The sequence below is a fragment of the Chrysochloris asiatica genome, unplaced genomic scaffold, assembly GCF_000296735.1.
Source record: "Chrysochloris asiatica unplaced genomic scaffold, ChrAsi1.0 scaffold00043, whole genome shotgun sequence".
Taxonomy (NCBI): domain Eukaryota; kingdom Metazoa; phylum Chordata; class Mammalia; order Afrosoricida; family Chrysochloridae; genus Chrysochloris; species Chrysochloris asiatica.
The window spans coordinates 19,972,756-19,994,841 of NW_006408561.1; the positions used below are offsets into that span (position 1 = coordinate 19,972,756).

General features: G+C 38.8%; 1 protein-coding gene across 2 annotated transcripts in view; it reads right to left on the reverse strand.

The window, feature by feature from the left end:
• The window catches only part of PLD1 (phospholipase D1, phosphatidylcholine-specific), a 168,775-nt gene extending 149,651 nt beyond the window's left edge, over positions 1-19,124 (reverse strand). The window contains exons 1-5 of one of the 2 annotated variants that reach the window (XM_006861841.1): positions 18,941-19,124; positions 18,593-18,720; positions 10,186-10,331; positions 9,861-9,969; positions 6,237-6,302 (exon numbers count right to left, since the gene is read on the reverse strand). In XM_006861841.1, the coding sequence (XP_006861903.1) occupies positions 6,237-6,302; positions 9,861-9,969; positions 10,186-10,331; positions 18,593-18,720; positions 18,941-19,100 (609 nt within the window). In that variant the 5' untranslated portion in view covers positions 19,101-19,124. The remainder of the gene's footprint in view (positions 1-6,236; positions 6,303-9,860; positions 9,970-10,185; positions 10,332-18,592; positions 18,721-18,940) is intronic. The other variant, XM_006861840.1, reaches the window with a different exon arrangement.
• Positions 19,125-22,086: the final 2,962 nt, after the last annotated feature.

Consider the following 22,086-nt stretch of genomic DNA (forward strand, 5'->3'; position numbering starts at 1 on the left):
AAAAAACAAAACAAACGAATAAACAAACAAATTTTCATAAAGGAAATGAGGGTAAACTGCTACAATTTGTTGACCTTGACCTATACTCATTAGGTAGTATTTCTAAATACTAACAGAGAGGGAAAGATTCTTCACATCAAGTATCAATGCTATCCTCTCTGTACACAGGGTAGATAGGGATGGGCAACTTAGACATTGGCTACCTAAAATGAAGGGGCAATACAGACATAAAGTGACTGGCTTACAAGCTTTCAAGAGGGAGTTTAGTTTAAGAGTGTGTGAGGGAAGATGGAGTTCCCACTGAATAGTTTTCATCTTATCTAAATGGGTCTGGTAAAAAGAGATGTGGATAAGATTCTTATGATTCAATAGTGAGTAATTGTTATCATGACTAATTGAGACTGTCACAGTTGTAAAAGAAGTTTTATTTTAAAAAAAAGGGAGGAGTAGTTAATCTTATAGTCCAGAAACAGAGGACCCTAGGACCATCAAGGGAGAAGAGCACAGGTGGAATACATGACCCTATCCAGAGAAGAAGTGACACTAGAGATGGAGGCAGAGGTGGAGGCATGGAGAGAGGGAATAGCTGAGGACTCTAGATTCATGGGAAGAGAGGGACTGAGAACTGACGGCCAGGAGGAAGACTTGCAGAATGTGCCTTTTGGTGGTGTAAATGATTATATATGCCTGAGTGTTTCAAAAAGAAAGAAAGAAAAAAAAAAAACGACTACTCTCTCCGCGGTGTCCAGTCCTAGTGAGGTCAAATTAAATGCTTGCATTTCTCAGTTTCTTAGGATTAATTACAGAAAGTTGGTCTTTAAAACTCAAAAGTAATTAAATTCCCCTTAGAACCCCAAATTAAACATAGTCACACATAACAATTTTGTTTTATATAAAGATTTTTAAAGTCAGGGTATTTAAGTTGCATTTTTTTTTGTATAAAGCACAGTAATTCAGTACCATCACATTTTTATATGTTTTTTAGAAAAGTTTTCTAATTGGAAAGTGTAATAGAAAATGTAGTAAGAAATAACACTGCCGACTGTTAGGCACAAAATCCAAAATATTTTTAAATTCCAATCCATAACTTATTTTATCTCTAAGGAGCAGACAGAAAATATCAATCCTAGTTTACATTTGAAGAAACTACTACAGAAGTGTAACTAATATGTAAAGTCACAGAACATTTGGATAGAAGAATAAGAAATGAAAAGTAAAAATCAAGGTAACCACTCATCTAATACCTGGACGTTTTCTTAATCTCATAGTTTTTCAAATAGTTGACAACAGAAATATTTTCTAAAATAATCCAGAAATCACAACTTTAGAATATCGTAACAAAATTTCTAAGTATAAAGATTTTTTTAAAGGCATACATTAGTAATGCAGAAAATAAAAAGTTGTACATTAATATGAAATTTAGATTTATCCTAATGGATCAGTAATACTTAACAAAGGAGATCTTTTAAAGATTAAATAGCCTTATTATATAATATGGGGTGGTGGTGGTGGGATACTCTTTGAAAGTAAATTTCATTCTAACACATATTTAAGAGAGTCAAAGCAATGTGCCAAGGTCAATTTAGAATCAACAACTAGTAAATGAAAATTATGTCGTCCAATTTTGTCAGTGTATTTCAATGACGAGCAGCATCCCATTCTCCATTTGCTCAGGTAATTCTCAGAAATAAGAATTAAAGATAAGTTTAGTCTGATAATATCCCAGAGAATTTACTGATCTCTGTTGTGCATAGGGTCACAATGAGTCGGTACTGACTCAACAGCACCTAACAACAACAACAACAGTATAAACCACTAATCAGTATCTTTTGTGTGTATGCTTATGCAAAGGAGCTTGTGAAAATTACAATTAGACAATGTTCTTGGCATTAGTTGGGTATTGGCCTGAGGTGAAAAATGCAGATGGATTGATCAACTAGATGATGACAAAGTTAGGGAAACTGTCAAGCTCCTCATACCACTGGAAGAGCAACAAAACGTAGGGGAAAGAACACAACCTGAAAATTACCTGGCAATCCTGTATGGGTGCCCTCTCTTCCCTATTTTTGAATTACAGAAGGAGGATGTTCAGAGGCACTCTGTTTTTCAGATGGTAAAATGCCAAGTGGCCAAATCATAACTTCTCAGAAGTAATAATAAGAAGAATGTTGGGTTGAGCAATAGTGAGGGCAGGAAGGGTGCCTTCTAGGTAGAGCACCTAACACATCTCCAGGAAACAAGAGGACATCTATCGATCTAATCTTGGAGGAAATGGGTTGGCTGGACTATGATCAAAGCCCTTCCTAGTTCTAAGACTCAATGGTAATAATGATGAACAACAACACCAAAAAAAAAAAAGAAAGAAAAATCCACTGCCCTTCAGTAGCTTCTGATGCATAGAAGCCATGGTAGCACTGTGATTAAGTGCCCCCTCCTCCCCCACCCCCCGCCTGCCCTGTAACCCAATGGTTAGCAGTTAAACCCACCAGACAATCTGCGTCTGTAAAGATTGTTGCTGTTGTTGAGTGCCATTGAGTTGTTTCTGACTCATATCAACGCAGTATAGGGTTTCTAAGGAGCAGCTGGTGAGTTTGCACTGCCAATCTTGTAGTTTAAACCAACCTTGCAGTCCAGTGCTTATCCTACAGTGAGTGCCACACCAGGACTCTTTATGTAAAGACTACAGCTTTGGAAACCCTATGGACAGTTCTTCTCTGTCCTACCAGGTCAATGTAAGCGGGATAAAGGCATTTTCCTTAATTTACAGATGCAGTTGTTCAACTCAATACAGCTCTTCGCTGTTGGAAAGAGAAAGAAAGTGGTGCGCAACTTTATTTTTTACCCAAGCTAAAAATGACTCAAGCTAAAGTTATTAAGCATGTAAAATAAGGAAGAGGTGAACTCAGTATTATTGATCTGTGGGATGACTTACCCATAATATGATTTCAAGCTAATCATCATCTTGGAGATAAGGAATCAGATTATAGGAATTTAATAATTTACTTGAAGTTAGATATATGATCATACCATCTTAGGACTTTTCTCTTAGAAACTATGCATTTTGTTCCATTTCTAGATTTTTCTCTTCAGAAAAATAGGAAGTATTGTAACTGTTCCTAGGAGCTCTGGTAGCGTAGTTCGTTATGAGTTGGGCTGCTAACATTAAGGTCAGTAGTTTGAAACTACCAGCTGTTCCATGGGGAAAAGATGATGCTTTCTGCTCCCATGAAGATTTACAGCCTCAGAAACTTTATACATGGTCACTGTGAGTCAGAACTGACTCCATGGCACATAACAAACCAACCAGTTTTTCCTTATTTTGATACAACGGAGGATAAATATTTCCTAGTTATGTGGTACTGTGGGATAAGCATCGGATTCCTAACCACAAAGTTGGTCATTCAAACCTACCAACTGCTCCTTGGAAACCCTCTGCAGGGTCACTGTGAGTCAGTCAGGACTGACTCAGTGGTACTAAATAAGAACTACAGAAATAAAAATGTTTATATCATAGTCAGCACTAATATATTAGAACACAGTAAGAATTCCTGTTAGAGAGTTTATGTGATTGTACAACTAAGTTATATATTATTAATTTTGTTTTCACATATTTATATCTAGAGGAGATATCAAATATATTTGTTCTCATTTTACAAATGAGTAAAGAAAACTGAATGATTATCAATAACTTCTGAGGAAACTGTCTGATACTGAATTCACCAACATACTATGGCACTTTGTTTTTCAGAACCATAAGGAGGGAAAAAAGAAATAAAAAACAGGAAGTTTTCAAAATCCTGGAAGAAAAGGTGTTTGTCTGAATACCAACACAATCAATGATCAAATAAAAGTAAAAGAAAAGAGCTATTCACGTTTAACTTCAAAAGACATTAAGAAAACTAAAGGGCCAATGCTTTGAAGTATAAAAGCATTTCCTTCTGGATAAATCCTATTACACGAATGCCTTGATACCATCTATGTCCACTTTTTAAAGTGGTCCAAATTTACCAAGACAATTTACCCGGACCATAGCCTTCTACTTTAGTAGACTTTTGCCAACTCTTGATAATAAGAATCACCTGTGCTATTTGTTTAAAAATTCAGATTTCAAATACACATCTGGATGGATTTATTGAAATGAGGGTACAATCCTGTCTGGTTTCTTGACTTCTGAACCATCATCCTATTGACTTAAGAATCCTAATTGATTTTAAATAATTTTGCTTTACACTTGTAAAAGTATAAATCAATTATACATATATACATGTAAAAACAACTTTCAATATGTTTTTTACAGACAGGGTTTTTAAATATTTCTCACAATTATCAATGGAAATACATAGATGCCAATCTAATATCATAGATAGGAGGTGGAGGCTTGTAGTCTCTAAACTAGATTATATTTAGTAAGAAAGGAAACCAATGTAGAAAGTTTAGATTGAATTGTATACTATGTTTATGTCATTTTGGAGAATTCAGTTTGTTAGGGGGGACTCTAAATAGTCATAAAAAATCAGGAGGGAAATAGATCCAGTCAGTTGTTCATTGGATTTTCTATTCCAAAGGAAATATTTACAAGACATTCTGGAATGTCTAAATACAATATGGCTCAATTTTGAAAAGACTTTCATGATTAAAAAGGTAGAATTATAATAAAAAGTTAACATTAAGAAATCTAAACATTCTTTAACCCACAGTAGAATCCAAACTATAATGTATATGGAAAGCAGAAGACAGGACTCACCAAGTACTGCTCTAAAGCCAAAAGAAATAGTAGAAGTCAAGTCACAGGAAAGCAGAAAAGTAAAATAAATGGAAAATTATTTCATACTGTTATGAATTCACAATGAAATAATTCACTGCTTATGAAAACAGCAAGTCTGATTTCAGAAGACACGAGGGTGACAGCCTTTTTAGTACTAACAGCAGTAGTATCCTTGTTCAGTAAGTCTGTCAACAATGCATGGTCCCAATAGTAGAACGTAAGAAATCCTTCTCATCAACCTTCTCTTGGGATCCTCAGATTGAACCCAAATTGCTAGTTTCCCAGAGAAAACACTTCTCCACAGTTAAGACACTATAATATACTCATTCAAATCCACTGACCCTCACACAATGAGAACTGCTTCAGAAGATTCATGGTGGTCCCCTGGTCAGCTGTGTGTGGAAGGGACCAGTTTGATTCTTGCCTGTCCTTCAAACAATACGGGTTGATGAAGAGCTGAAAACACAAATCGCTGAGAAATTCAGCAGAGTTAATCTGCTCTTGTTTCCTATCCTTAATTCACGGAAGGTGTTCCTGCTTGTGTATCTGTGTTGATGTGATGACATTCTGTAAACTCAAAGCCAAAAAACTGCACCTAGTCCTCAGTTATTCATATACATCATATACATATGTACAATCCCCCCACAAATACAGTTTTCCCACAGAAACACAATACAATAATCCAGTAAGTGGACTGCGAACTACAAAATTCAAGCCTGCTATCTGTCCCTCTGGAGAAAGATGAGGGTTTCGGCTCCTGCAAAGATTTACAGCCTCAGAAAGCTATACAGGTTGAGTCATAACCAACTCAATGGCACTTAACAACAACAATAAGTGCATTCTCAATTATTCAGAACTCTGTATATCGGAATATTAAGCCTTCAAGGACCGTTTAAGACGGTGGGCTCATTGTTTTCTGATACCTTTGTAAAACCCAGTTCCTCTGCTACTTGACTTTGGCTACTGCCTCCCAAGTCTAAAGTCTAAGGCTCTCTCTTCTTTTCTCTGATTTCCCAAGAGCTTTTCCCTCTAACTTTTCCCAAGCATCTCACTTTTCACATAGGCCTTTTATAGGCATCACAAGCCAATCAGATGGTAATCACAGTATAATGTTTGGGTATTCAACTCTGCTTAACAGTCTTCATCACTTATAACTCAAATTTTTTTCTCCAGGGCTAGAAATGGTCTTTGGCATTATTCAGGAAGTTTGAGGAAAGAAGAGGCTGATTTCTAGATAATTTAGCCTATGTTATCATTTCAAGTTCATTTAAACCTATTGTTAAGAAACATTTTAACTTATACACAAACTGGATCCTAGATTCAAATCAATTTTATACTCATTTACTTTAACTAAAAAAAAAATAATGCAGAAGTCAACACAAACACTTGTATTAAGGAAATGATCCAAATTTTATCTATTTACTATTTTACAAATAATTCCAACATTTAAACCACTGAATTTAACACTTACTGTTGCATGATAGTTTCTATACATGGGCATTTTTAGTAACTTTGTCAAGTAATCTTCCAGTTGTTTCTGTAATGCAAATATTAGATAAGAGTTAACAAGGTCATACTTATTGAAAAATGTAAGCAATTAGCAACAGTGATGTGCTGTGATCATTTCTTTCTTACTTTATAAGTTATTCACTTATGTATTCACCATTATCATTGAGCAAGGAATCCTGGTTAGGATTAAGGTGTATTTTCATAGTTCTCTTGAACCATTAAGAAGCCATGGTGACACAATGGGGTAACAACTGGGGTACTGATTGATAGTTCAGCAGTTCAGATGAGGCTGTCTATGCCCATCAAGCTTTACAATCTCAGAAACCCCAGGGGGCATTTCAACTGTGTCCTATCAGGTCACTACACGTGGCAATCAGCTCAGTGGCAGTGGCTTTAGTTTTGTTGTTGTTCTTCTTCTTGAACCATTATTTTAATCTTGTGTTGTTATTTAACTTTGCACATGCTTACAACTTTCACAAGCTACTCAAATACAAAGCCTGAGACTTGTATTTCTTATTATACTCATAGCTACTAGCACAGGGTTTGCCCATAGTTGTTGGCAGGTGCCACTGAGTTAACTCGAACTCATAGTGACAATATGTACAAAAGGATGGAACACTGCCCAGTCATCACAGCTGCTGCTGTTTGACCCCATTGATTCTGCCACTTGGTTAGGAGTCTTTCTCTTTTTCTCTCACATTCAACTCTACTAAGCATTGTGTCCTTCTCCAGGAACTGGTCCCTCCTGATAACATGACCAAGGTATGTCAGATGAAGTCTTGCCATCCTTGCTTCTTTATTATGGCTATACTTTGTCCAAGACAGATATTTCACCAAGACCATAATTCAAAGGCATCAGTTCTTCTCTGGTCTTCCTTAGTCATTGTCCAGATTTCACATACATATAAGGTGATTAACAATATCAAGGCTTGGGTTAGGTGCATCTTAGATAAGTAGGATTGTCCATGTTATTGTTGTGGTTATGTGACATCAAGTTTCTGAGAGTGGCTGGTGGGTTTGAACTGGTGACTATGTGGCTACTAGTCCAATGCTTTTCCTATAGCACTGTACCAGAGTTCAATAGTTGTTGTTGTTGTTGTTAAGTGCCACTGAGTCAGTTATGACTCATGGTGATGTTGTATAGGCTGTCTAAGGTAAATCTTTGTGGAAGCAGAAAGCCTCATCTCTTTGATATCTCAAGCGAGTAAAGTTTTGCTAAAGGTAATACAGAAACGGCTACAATCATACATTGACAGAGAACTTCCAGAGGTTCAAGTTGGATTCAGAAGAGGCCGTGGAACGAGAGATATCATTGCTGATGTCCGATGGATCTTGGCTGAAAGCAGAGAATATCAGAAGGATGTTTACCTGTGCTTTATTGACTACACAAAGGCTTTCGATTGTGTGGATCATGACAAGCTATGGACAACACTGAGAAGTATGAGTATTCCAGAACACTTAATTGTACTTCTAAGAAATCTGTACCTAGACCAAGAAGCAGTTGTTCGAACAGAACATGGGAACACTGAATGTTTTAAAATTGTGAAAGGTGTGAGACAGGGTTGTATTCTTTCACCATACTTATTCAACCTGTATGCTGAGCAAATAATACGAAAAGCTGGGTTCTACGAAGAAAAATGTGGCATCAGGATTGGAGGAAGACTCATTAACAACTTGCGCTATGCAGATGATACAACCTTGCTTGTTGAAAGTGAAGAGGACTTGAAACATTTACATATGAAGATCAAAGAGCACAGTCTTCGATATGGATTGCATCTCAATGTCAAGAAAACAAAGATCCTCACCAATGGACCAATAAACAAAAATTCTGACCCATAGTGACCCTGTATAGGGTTTCCAAGGAGCAACTGGTGAGCCTGAACTGCCGACCTTGCAGTTCAAACGAACTTTGGAGTCTAGCGCATTAACCCACAGTGTCGCACCAGAACTCCATATATGTACATGTTGTTGTTGTTTGTTGTTAAGTACTGAGGAGTTGGTTCCGACTCATAGTGACCCTGCACTGGGTTTCTGAGGCTGTAAATCTTTACGGGAGCAGAACACCTCATTTTTCTACCATGGAACCGCTGGTAGTTTCGAACTGCTGATCTTGAGGTTAGCAGCCCGATTCGTAACCACTATGCTACCAAAGCTCCTTATATATAATGTACATGTACATTGTTGTTGTTGTTAAGTGCCGTCGAGTCGGTTTCAACCCATAGCGACCCTGAATAGGGTTTCCGAGGCTGTACATCTTTACGGGAGCAGATCGCCTCATCTTTCTCCCGCGGAGCAGCTGGTAGTTTTGAACTGCTGACCTTCCGGTTCACAGCCTGATTCATAACCACTAGGCTACCAGAGCTCCTTATATATGTACATAGAGTAAGACAAATCTGTAGAATTTTGTATGTGGAGTTTTTCTTAGAAAATATTTAGGAAATGTTTTATACAAGAGAGCAACTACTAAGAAGAAACCAAAACATCCCCCCGGAACATAAAAGTCTCTGATTTTATAACAGAATTGCTGTTTCTTTGATAACTGTTTAGTAAACACATTCATCTCCCACCCTATGTAGCATCTCCCACCACTGAAACAGAGCGAAGGAAAGGTTTCTCTCCTCATGAGTTCCCTGTCATACACATCTCTGCTGTATTCTTCTCAAACTCTATCCAACCCATCTATAGTTCAAGAATGAGCTTCTAAACATATTTAGGATCATGAAAAACAAGTAATAAATCAAACAGAGAAATATGATTTTAAAAGATGAGTTCTCACAACCCACAAAGGTGAGCTTAATCTTTGACTCATTATCAGTCACAGAGATTCCCGTAGGGAAGACAGCTTCTTCGTAATTTAACTTCTCTTCTGGGAAAATGTAACTTCCTATAGGAGTCCTGGTACTGAAGGATAAGTACTGGACTGCTAACCACAAGGTTGGCAATTCAAATCCACCAGTCATTCCTTGGAAACCCTATACAGGGTCATTATGAGTTGGAACTGAGTTAGCGGTACTCAACAACAACAACAACAATGATCCTAAATGACGTGGGGAAGAAGGAATGACTAACCTGTTGTAGAGAAGCTAAACCAGCTAAACCAGCCTGAGTGATTTATCAGTGAATGAGAGAAGTTGTGGTGAGAGTTACCTTACCCCTCCTTAGGTGTGGTGTTTCTACCACACCCACGGCCATCCAGTCTACTCTGACTCATAGAGACCCTTAGGAAAGTACAACTGCCCTACAGGCTTCCCAAGACAGTAATCTTTATGGAAACAGACCGTCTCATCTTTCTCCTGTGGAGCACTTGGTAGGTTCAAACTGCTGAACTAGCAATCAAGCACTTTAACCACTGTATCACCATGTCTCCCCTGTGTTTCTCCCCTCCCAATGAGTTGATTCTGACTCAGTTCAAAATAGAATTGAACTGTTCGTTAGCATTTCTGAAGCTTTGAATCTTTAGTGGAGCAGACAGACTCACTTGCCTTCTGAGGAGTGGCTGGTGCGTTTGAACCAACAAACTTGTAGTCAGCAGTCACAATTATGCTCACAATGACATTCAAAACAATGGACTAGTTAAAGGACTTACTCTTCTGCCCAAGAATTGTTCTTCTCTGATTCTATTTTCAGATGAACGGGGTAAACTTGGCATGTCTCGCGGCTCCTCCCCTTTGACATTTTGTCTTCTAAATGTGTGTCTACAAAAGCATACCCAAACACAATACAAACATTTATTAGATTACTCTTTGAATCATGACTCTCCAAATATCTTTTATGAGATGGTTTATTTTTAGAAGAGCCTAATTAATTGAAAATACAAATGATGGAAAGGTTAACCTATAATATGAATTTAATATTCCTGCCATCCAACTTGTAAACTGAGTTAACTCCATAGTTAACATTGAAATGGTTACCTTCTGGTGGGAATGGGAATTCGAATAAAGGCTTTGTACTTCAGCAGTTCTCGATGAAATTCTTCAAAGTGCTTGAATTTCCTCTTAACTTGCCACTTAAATTCTCCATGTGTTAATTCAATAGTGTAAAGATTGATACTTGCTGCCTACAGTGATACACAAAAAAGGTTGGTATTTTAGATAACAAAAATTCCAAATGATCTCAATGAGCAATAGCTAACAACTAACATGAGAGTGTCCTTAAATCCAGCCTACTTATTTTGTGGAATTACATAAGCAATTTTGTTTTTAAATTTTCAAAGTGCTAATCCCTAAACCCTGTACAGGGTTTCTGAGGCTGTAAATCTGTATGGGAGCAGAAAGCCTCATCTTTTTCCTGTGGAACAGCTGGTAAAATATATAACAAAAATTTTAATTTTGATTTCTACTAATCCTATTTTTCCAAACACACACAATACCATAAACACATACATACACTTGAAAACAGAATCCAGGTAAAGGATATTATGAGAGAGGCCCCAGCTAGTTTATAAAAATCATGTCCAGCAGGCAATGAACAGGAAATTGGAGGGGGTTTGCAAGTACAGTGGCTCTAGAGGATAAGCACTGAGCTGCGAACCACAAGGTTGGTGGGTTGAACCATGCAGCCGGTCCTCAGAAAAAAAGATGAGGCTTTCTACTTTTACAAAGATATACAGCTTGGAAACCCTATTCAGGGTCTCTATGATTTGGAGTCCTGGTGTGGCGCTGTGGGCTAATGCATCAGACTGCAAAGTCATTTGAACTGCAAAGTCAGTGGTTCAATCTCACCAGCTGCTCCTTGGAAACCCTATACAGGGTTGTTATGGTTTGGAATTGACTCAACAGCACTTAGCAACAACAACAACATAACTTGGAACTGACTCGACAGCTCTTACCAACCAGTGACAACAAGGGGAAGGCAGAAAAGAAGGAACACCAGCAGCACCATCTTGCCCTTCCCAAATGGCACTATATGTCCTCTCCCCTTTTCCTTGTGAAATACATCTCATGGACCAGCCTCATCTACACCACCCCGCTTCCTTGAGGTGCCATCTACGGCCAGGAAGGTAGATATCCACAAAGCATTTTCCTCAACTACAAAATGAAACATCATGAAATCTTTTAAATACTTCTTTCAACAAGCAAATATCCTTTGGTGACTATTTTATTTCAGAAGTTCTCACAGACCTGGAAGGTTGGAGTTTTGATACAGAACAGGGTATCAGGAGAAAAGGGGGATATTCTAAAAGCACAGGGAATTTTGAAGGAAGTTTCTATGGAGCATAAGAGTGATAGGAAGTGATTCTCTGAGTCTGCTAAAGGATACTTGTCCCTGCTGAGAGGTTGAGGCATCATAGGTGATGAGGTTGGGAAGGTTAAACGTCTCTGACTCTGCTAGTTAATCAAGCCCTGGTGTCAATCACCCCTGGGTGACCGTGAGTCATCCTGGTTCCATAGTTGGCCTGCTACCATTCAGTACTGATGGTTGCATACTTTGCAAACTTCTAAAGAATGATCACTATGACTACGTGTAGAGGCGGTACATAAAACAGCACAAGAATTAGTACAACATGTGAGTTTTAACTAGCATTCATTCACATTACTGGCAAATATACAAATCAAGTACTTGTTTTCTCTCTAGTTAGGATCCATGGCAGTTGCTGCAGCCAGAAATTGGGGTTCGATATTATATGCTGCCTTTCATCTTGACCAACATCATAGGCATTGTCCTGCATCATGTGGTCCAGAGAAGAATGCAGTAAAACTCAGAGTGGCCAGGACTTTTTGAATTCTAGTGAAAAGAACTCAATTTAAGATGAGCCAAGTAAATTTTTTTTTTTTTTTTAATTATACGAATCAGGCAAGCTGCCACATTTCCTGGACTTGTATTTCCCAATCAGGATAACTGAAAAATTACAAGACACTACAAAATCCAAGTTTCCTCCCTCATCCATGAGTACAAAATGTTACATATTAAAGTTCTTAGCAGTTGTTTGGTAGAATGACACAGTGCAAACAGCACATGATGTCCTTGTTAAAGATTTGAGGGTTTAAAAGCCTAATGTGGTACTTTGGGTTTACTTGATGTGACTTTTCTATCCAATGTCTTCATGATTTCCACCAAGGGATTGGGTAGGGCCATGCAAATAAGGTGTACAGGACTTTAAGGCTGGGATTGGTTAGTTTTGCCATCCCAATAGGTTTAAAAGGCATCATCTCAGAAGCAGAAACAGATGATCCCAGGACCATCAGGAAGGAAGAGAATGAGTGGAGTGTTAGATCCCTACCTAGAAAAGCAATGGCAGAGACAGTGGCATGAAATGACAGAGCAGTTTTGGGTTCTAGGCCTCTGGACAGAGTAAAGCTGAGTGCCTAGGGGCAGGAGCCTGACTTTCAGAATGTGCTCTGTTCTGCAAGTGTTCACAGACTAGCTAAAAGAGCTTTGTAACATTTGCTTGAGCAGAGCAGAGGCCAAGGGACCACGTGGCTGAGAAGCCGAAGACAAGAGTGAAGCATGTCTGCAGCACAGTAGAGAAGAGGCATTCCTGATTGGAAAACTGAGTTAGTTTTGATCCTGAATTTGTAACCTGTCCACTCCCTTAATAAACTCCATAATTGTGAGTACTGTTATGAGTTCTGTGTGGCCATTGCAATGGATTGTTGAACCAAGAGGTGAAGCAGAGAGTGCCATAGGAGGGATGGTTGGTGTTAGAACAGGGTAAAGAAGGTTGTAGAATGGAATCATGTCTGACCTCCACTTCATAGGAATTGGCCTTGGACTGATTTTGAGTTTGATTCGCTTTCTCTCTTATGAAACCAGAGGAAGTCAGACATGGCTTCTACATGGTTTTTGCACCTACCAACTTTAAAACCTCAATCAAGTGACTTAACTTCTATCAGGTAAGTTTCCAGCAATAGGGGACCCTAATGAAGTAGCAGGGGCTCATGACTACAGAGATGTCACCATCCCGAGTCCTGAAGAGACAAGAGGCAAGACCATCTGGAGAGAACCACACAAAGAGGGCTACCTTGATCATGGGGTGGTGACTTTGGTCTAGGAACATGGCTAGCCCAGGTGCCCAAAGTGACCCCAATCTCCTCCCACGAGACAAAGGCAAGGGAACATTAAGAGGCAAAGAGTAGTGGTGGGGGAAGGGTGGAGAAAGGATCTAGAGAGTGGAAGATCTTCAGCACTGCAGTGTTGGGGGAGTGAATAACATCTATGTCATAGGGTAGTCATGAGAAAGATAAGAAGTGCCTAGCGTTGAGCTGACACAGCATATAGTCAGGAATTATAAAAAGCATCATTCTTATTTACCTGGAATCACATTCAAACTGTAAAAGTATAGCTCTTATTCCTTATTGATTGCTAAGTGGGATAAAGATAATCCCTAGCTTTCTCACATAGAGCACTTAGCGTAGTGATTACAAATCGGGCTGTGAACCACAAGGTCAGCAGTTCGAAACTACCAGCTGTTCCGTGGGAGAAAGATGAGACTTTCTGCTCCCGTAAAGATTTACAGCCTCGGAAACCCTGTACAGGGTCACTATGAGTTGGAACCAACCCCACGGCACATCGCAACAACAACAAAAGTAACAGAAGAATATGAACAAAGAGAAGCTCCTGGTTTGGTGGGCTTTATCATCATGAATACCGTTAGGAGACACCTAATAATAATGATACAACATAACATGGATGAATCTGGAGGACATTAAGCTGTATGCAATAAATCAATCGCTAAAGGACAAATACATGGTGGTGGTGGTGGTCATGTGCTGTGGAGTCAGTTTTGACTCACAACAATTCTGGACAGGGCTTTCAAGGCTGTAAATCTTTACAAGAGCAGATAGCCTCATCTTTCTTCCTTGAGGTTAGCAGCCCAACTCATAACTTACTATGCTATCAAAGCTCCTTATATTATTTGATACTGGACTGTGAACCACAAAGTCTGGGATTTGAGCCTATCAACTGGGAGAAAGATAACTTTTTGCTCCCACGAAGATTTACAAGTCTCAGAAACTCTATAAAGCCAACTCTTTTTTTGTTTGTTTGTTTCAAATGAGTTGTTTTAATTCCAGGTGGTACCAAATTCTGGGCATAACAAAGATTGAAGAGCAGCTCTGGCAGGATTCTGGCCTGGTTTACTGACCCACACAGCTAAGATAGGACTAAAGAGATGGACTATTGTAGGATTTCTTTTCTTCTTCTTCTTTTTTTAAAAAATTTATTCTTAAATGTATACCAGGTTCCAAGACAACACTTCAATCTAACTCTAGGTGGCAAGAGATGTTCTAGCAGGGAATTCGAATGTTTAAACAGAAATGAAATCAAGGGTCACCATCGCCACAGCCACAAAGAACAGCTTCTTGTTTGTCCGATTTCTGAATTCCACCTGTGGCCAGGGGGCCCTTCCCTGCGGCCTTCACTTTTAGCTCTTCCAGTTTCTTCTGCTCTTCTTTTTGTTTCTGCTTGAAAGCCTTACTGTCCTTGTCTATTTCATTGCTCTGTTTTTTTGGTTTGTTTCAATGCTTCTTCTTGCCACCTTTGCGGCCTGACATGGTGTCTGCCACCCTTTCCCCAGACCTGCCACTGAAAGTCTAAAGCCAACTCTTAACAACAACGACCTTTATTAAAAGTCAAGAATAGTTTTACACAAAAGCAATGCTCTATGATGGTTACCAGTGATGGGAGGGGAGGGAGGGAGAGTCATTTACAAGACAGTTGTTTTTGCTGTTAAGAGGTATCTAGTTGTTTCTGACTCATAGCAGTCCTGTATAAGGTTTCCAGGGAGAGACTGGTGGGTTTGAACTGCAGACCTTACAGTGAGCACTCCAGTGTTTATCCTACAGTGCCACACCACATGTGTTAATTCAGATGAAGGAAAATACAATATACAACATGGGAGAAGTCAGCACAACTTTACCAAGACAATGAAAGGTTTACAAGACTGAAGGGTAGCTTTCAGTCAAATAGCAGATTGGCTTAAAAATAAACATCTGTGAATCAGCTATACAAGACCAAATGGTCAATATTTGCTCAAAAGCAAAGATGAGAAGACAATGAGGGGCAGGAAAACTGGAAAAAAGAAATGGGAATTGGGGGCGGGCGGGATTAAAAATACCTCCTGATGTTCGGTTGATTCCAAAGCATAGAGACATTATAGAACAGAGTAGAATTGCCCCATAGGGTTTCCAGTCCTCCAAACTTTAGAGATAAGAGTCCTGGTGTGGTGCTGTAGGATGAAACACTAGACTGCAAGGTTGATTTCAACCACAGGTTGATGGTTCAAACTCACCAATTGCTCCTTGGAAACCCTATACAAAGTCGTTATGACTCAGAACTGACTCCACAGCATTTAACAACAAATGTTTACAGAAGCATACTGCTACATCTTTCTGGAGCAACCGGTGGGTTCAAACTATCAACCTTTCAGTTAGCAGCTGAGTGCTTTAACCACTGCACAACCAGGAACCCTGGAAACAGGGAAGGTAGGGCAGAAATGGGGAGAGCTGCCACAATTGGGGCATTTATGTATGAATTGTTATACCTGAATCTAACTTGATGTGTAAACTTTTACCTAAAACATAATAAAATGTTCAAATATAAAACAATACAGCATTATTATGAAATTATTAAATTTTGCAAACAAATCTACAATAGTTTTATTATACAAATGAGGAAAGTAAGAAACTGAGAGATTAACACAAAACAAAACCAAGAATGCAAAGGTTCTAGAGTCTACTGCATTTGACTACTACACATTGCTGCTTCTTAATCAAAGAGCCAACAGACAAAACAAAATGGCAAACTTCATCTCAGAGACATAACTGGATAGTTTGTGCTCAGTGGTATATGAAGAGAGACCGGAACAAAAACCTAACTCAACAGGAATTACCTAAAACACAGGCTGGACACCACGATGGGCATTAAGTGTGTATATTCACAGGCACATAGGGACAAAACAAGAGCCAAAACCATCAGGAACCAAGACAACCCATGCCACCAAAAGACAAGAAGGGAAAGCAAAGACTGGCCCTGAAAAGAAAAAAGTTACTCTCTACTTCCCTTAAGGGGCCCTGGTGGTTCTGTGAATTAGGTGTTGGGCTACTATCTCCAGATTGGTAGCAGTTCAAACACACCAGCTGTTCCAGGGGAGGATGATGAGGCTGTCCGCTTTCGTAAAGATTTCGTCTCAAAAACCGTATATAAGGTCACTGAGCCAGAAATCACTCGACAGTAGGTGGAACTTGCCCTGAAGTAGGGGTCAACAGGCCCTTATTCCCCTATGACTCAAGCTTCACCTTTATACATTTGGGAAATTTGATAACTGCAGAATCTAAGCAGTAACAGCCAGTGTCAAATTACCCAACAAACAAATTACTATCTATAGCAAAAAATTTCCCATTTTTTCACTACATCAAATATTCTGCTTCAAGGTATGGCTGGCATCTGTCTCTCCCTCAGCCCCACAGCACCTCCCTATAGAATCACAAAGCTTCTTTTCAAATTTACAGTCTCTGACAGGGTGAAATATCCAATAAGCAAGGCAAGCACAGACTTACTTATTTATGTTTACTTACAAATCTGTAGTTAACATAAGTTTCTTTGTTGTTGTTTTTTAAAACAAAACCCATGTGTAATTGTCCACCACAGATTAGTAAGTAAGTACAAATAAACCTCTACTTACCTTGCTTATTGGAGTCCTGGTGAGGTGCTGTGGGTTAATGCACCAGACTGCAAAGCCATTTGAACTGTAAGGTCGGTGGTTCAAGCTTACCAGCTGCTCTTCAGAAACCCTGTACAGGGTCACTATGGGTCGGAATCAACTCGACGGCACTTAACAACAACCTTGCTTATTGGGTAATTCACCCCTAGTAATAGCAAGTACAGCTACCCTCACACTTTCTCTAAATCCACTTTATTTTACAGGGTATGTTGTTGTTGTTATTAAGTACCGTGGAGTAGGTCCCGACTCACAGTAACCCTGTACAGGGTTTCTGAGGCTGTACATCTTTACAGGAGCAGAAAGCCTCATCTTTCTCCCATGGAACAGCTGGTAGTTTCGAACTGCTGACCTTGAGGTTTGCAGCCCGCTTCATAACCACAGCTATGCCTAATGCCTTTTTAATGCTCAACATGTAAAAGACATGAATGGGGCCTGAAGGTCAAGGTGACAGGAGTAAATCAGAGAGGCAGAGTGTGCTAACAGAATTCTCTCAGCAGAACTCCTGGGTAACAGGACTGGCCAGTCTGATCCTGGCTTTCTTTCTTCTAAGAGTCAGTTAGTATCATACTTTTCTTGCTAAACAAACATTCTAATCAAAACCAAACCAACTGCCATCAAGTCGATTCCAAACTCATGGTGGTGTGCTGTGGAGTCAGTTCCAACTCATAGTGACCCTGCAGAGGGTTTCCAAGGCTATAAATCTTTACCAGAGCAGAAAGCCTCATCTTTTTTCCCACTGAACAGCTGGTAGTTTCAAACTGCTGACCTTGAGGTTAGCAGTCCAACTCATAACCACTATGCTACCAAACTCATAGTTTAGAAACACTATACAGGGTTTATAGTAAATTTCCAAGACTGCAAATTTTTCTCCCAGAGCAGCTGGTGGGTTTGAACTATCAACTTTGTGGTTAGCAGTTCAATGCTTATTCCATAGTGTCATCACGGCTCCTAAATTTTCCTTGACTTACACCTGGCATTCTAGGTGCAATGTCTATTCTCCAAGATTCCTAATTAAACAGAAAATTAGGTAGAGCTGCTGATTGCAAGGTCAGCAGTTTAAATCCTCCAGCTACTGCTTGGGAGAAAGATGAGGGTTCTGCTCTCATTAAGATTTACAGCACTAGAAACCCTACACATGGTTGCTATGTGTTGGTACTAACTCTATGGCACAAAATAGCATCAATAAATGCAAACTGCTACGCTGACATATTTTATATGTCTTTTTTTTTTTTTTTAAAGTAAATCCATAATGGAGAAAGAAAAGTGTAAGAATGAAAATTAAACAGGGAGAGAAACAAAATTTGAGAGGCGATATGATGTAGTAAGGATTTGTTGTTTATTGTTAAGAGCCATTGAGTCAGTTCTGACTCAATGTTTAGAGTTTCAGAGGAGCAGCTGGTGGGTTTGAACGGCCGACTTTGTGGTTCAAAGTCCAGTGATAATCCTATAGCACCACACCAGGAGTCCTGTATAGAGATGTTCTACATAAAAACATGTGCATAATAGAAGGAAGAAAAATAGAAGTCAATATAATCAATCATTGTTCAGTGCCGTTGAGTCAGTTTCAACTCATAGCAACCTTGTACAGGGTTTCCAAAGAGTGACTGATGAGTTTCAATTCAATCGTATATATTGACAAAGTACAAAAATGCTCTGACCCTTGTTGTAGATGTAAAGCGTTCCACATCCAGAACTTGCGCTTTTATTGGACAGCCAGAGAGATACGTCTGTATACTTGGCTCCTTGAATCCTTGAGTTTTGTAAATAGCAGAGAATGGAATAGACACTAAAAAATAAATAAGTAAATAAAGTTACTACAAGAATAAGTGACATCAGCATACTTTATGGGCATCCCTTTCAAGAGTCAGAATGTGTTCAGAGAACAATTTCAGCCCTGTGTAAGGATATTGGAGAGAAGATGAATCATTTGCTGCTTATTTCAAACTTGGGCTCTGCCAACCAACCCTGATGAACTGTTTCCCTCTCCTTAGCTCATTAGTCTTTACCTTCCTGTGTCTTGAGATCACCAGGAGACACATCACAATCCACTTCCTCTCCCTCAAAGTGGAGCTCCCTGGTGTCCAGATTTTCTATCAGATTGCTCATGTCGGCAGCAATTTTCTGCAGCGCAGAGGTATTTACTCTTGGCTCATTTTTCAGTGACATGTTGACTTCTGGCACAGTGAAAGCAAAGGGGCTGGCAAAAAAGAAAAGGGTTACAAGGATTTATTACCTTGGTCAAAGAAAAGCGTAATACACATTTGAATCCAAGCTAAAGTAGAGAATATGGACATACAAGTAATCTAGAGCTGTCTGAGCCCAAGTTATCCCAGTGCCCCTAGTAATTTATTTTCCTGTCTAACAGTTAAAGGATTTCTAGCTTGTAAATTAAACTGGAGCGAAGTACTTAATCGTAAACAATAAAGAAAAAAAAACAAAACACATTGGATGAGTGCCAATTTACCTCTCATCCAATTTCATTAACTTGGATAAATGAGGAGTGATTCAAAGGAGATTAGTAAGGAATGCACTATCCAGATAAAGATGAATTCTTAACTAATAAGTAGACAGGAAAAAGGGACTAACACATAAAATGAGCAGCTTAAACTATTTTCTAAAAACAAACTTAGGGCATTTCACAATAATTGAAATAAGTTATTCAAAAATATTTTTTTTTTGCTCTCTTGATCCTTCTACATTTTGAAAATGATATTCCAAGCAAGATATATACCATCTTTTTGAGATATAAGTGCTTGACCATAACTTAGCATAAATTATAATAAGGTACATACATATCTTGAAAGAAAATTGATTAATCTATCTATTCCAAAAAATACCTAAAAGGTATGAGAATTATGCTTCTTTCCCCATTTAAGAAAACCCATTCTATTTCATTCTGACATCCAATAACACAAGTCGTTGCACATCAGTACCCAGCAAAGAAGAGTTCATAAAGATTTTATTTTTTATTGCAAATACTGAGATTTAAGCCTTGAGCACTGTCATCAGAATTGGATGAAAAGTCTCTCTTGCCTGATACAGAAATAATCTCTGTTACAAGTAGGCCATAAAATCTCATACTAGTATCTTTTCTGTACCTGTTCATTTACTGCTACAAACCACAAGCATGTATTGAACAACCACCATGTATAATATGATGCAATGCCTATGTAAAGAAATAAAGCTGGTTTCTGCGATCATTCAGTTCTGGATGTAGTTAAGGGAAATGAGCTACATAACCCAAAGTTCATCCCTGGGCTTCCTGAGAATGGGACATGCTGAGGGGAGGACACTTAACTGGGTTCTTCTCTCTTACAGGAGGTGTCAGTAACCGACTCCCAAGTGGGAAGTGCCACAAAGAAATATCCAGCAAAGCTGGGCAGCCCTCATTATAACTCAACAAGTCTCTAAAACTTACATGGCTGACTCTAGTCGAATGAGATCTTGTTTTAAAAGTCAAAGAAGAGAGTAGAGACAGGCAGGTATGGTTTGGCCAGAAATACATGATGAATAGGAGTCCTGGCGTGGCACTGTTGGATAAGCCCAGGACCACAAGGTCAGTTTGAACCACAAGGCCCGTGCTTCAAACTCACTAGCAGCTCCTTGGAAACCCCATACAGGGTCACTATTAGTCAAAACCAACTAGACAGCACTTAACAGCAACAACATAGTATCTAAGTTCCTTGTGAGCTAGGGAATCTATTATGTTTCTTTCTTTCTGCTAATAGAAACAAAGTTTGGAACCAAATGATTGACCTATTGTTATTAAAATGGGAGTGCTGTGGCTCCATATGGTAAGCACTGGACTGTGAACCACAAGGTCCATGACTCAAGCCTGCCAGCCACTCCACAGGAAAAAGATGAGACTTCTTGCTCCCATGAAGATTTAAAACCTCAGAAAACTGTACAGGGTTGCTATGAGTCAGAACCGACTCATATGGCACTTAACAACAAATTATTAAAATATAGGACTACCCTTGTCTATATTGTATACTGTCTATACTTTCTCTCTTCCTAATTTGCTTTACAATAGTTAATGTGTACAGACAGAGTGTCAAATAAGTACTTGGCCTAGTGGTTATCCTTTATATACATCAGTATATAAGTATGAGGTCTATGACTTCTTACTTTCATTTTGCAGATGACAGACATTTGTTACTCCTAAAACAAGGAAATGGGGACACAGAGCTATAGGTAAGTTGATCAGACTTTTCACACAGCTAGTGAGTGGTAAAATAGGGATTTGAACCCAGATTTCTCAGACTCAAAAGCCTATTTTCTCAACCATGACCTTTATCTTGCTATATGTTGTTGTTGTTGTTAAGTGCCATTGAGTCAGTTCCAATTCCTAACAACCCTGAATAGGGTTTTCAAGGAGTGACTGGTGGGTTTGACCTATCATCCTTGTTGATTTATCCTACAGTGCCACACCAGGACTCCACTTATCTTGCTATATATGTTATTGTTATTAGGTGCTGTAGAGTCAGTTTCGACTCATAGTGACCCCATATAGAGTTTCCAAGGAGCGGCCTGTGAGTTGAACCATCGACTTTGTGGTTCAAACTGACCTTGCAGTCCAGTGCTTTTAATGTATATAGGTAAACCCTGTTGGAATAGTTAAAGTATTCATATAAACGAGTGCCCTGGGGCAAGTCCCTTTAGGAGGTGGCTCTAATAGAAAAAATCAGAAATGTATTCATTCCTCTTGCAGTTCAGCCACTATAGGATGAATCACATTTGGCAAGGCATTCAAATGCTCAGTGCCTCAGTTTACTCATTTATAAAGAAGGTTGAGCCATATCATCTTTACAGTCCCTTTAACACTAAAAGTGATTATAACAAAAAGATACCATAAAATGGTTCAACCACTCCTATTAATTTTAATTAAACTTTTCTCCAATACCTAGAAATTAAATATTTTTTCATATGAATAAGAAAGGCAGGTGGCAGCATGCTTTTTAACCTAAACAATTTAATCTATTCAGATAGCTTCAACTTCTATCAGCCAACATTGAATTATGGAGTCTTTATCTCTGGTTACAATTAAAATATTTATTTCCTTCCCTTTCCATTAAACAAACATTTATTAGTTGGCAACCATGAGCCAAGTCTTGCTTTATTTAAAAAACAAGTTAATGAAAAGTTTAGAGGA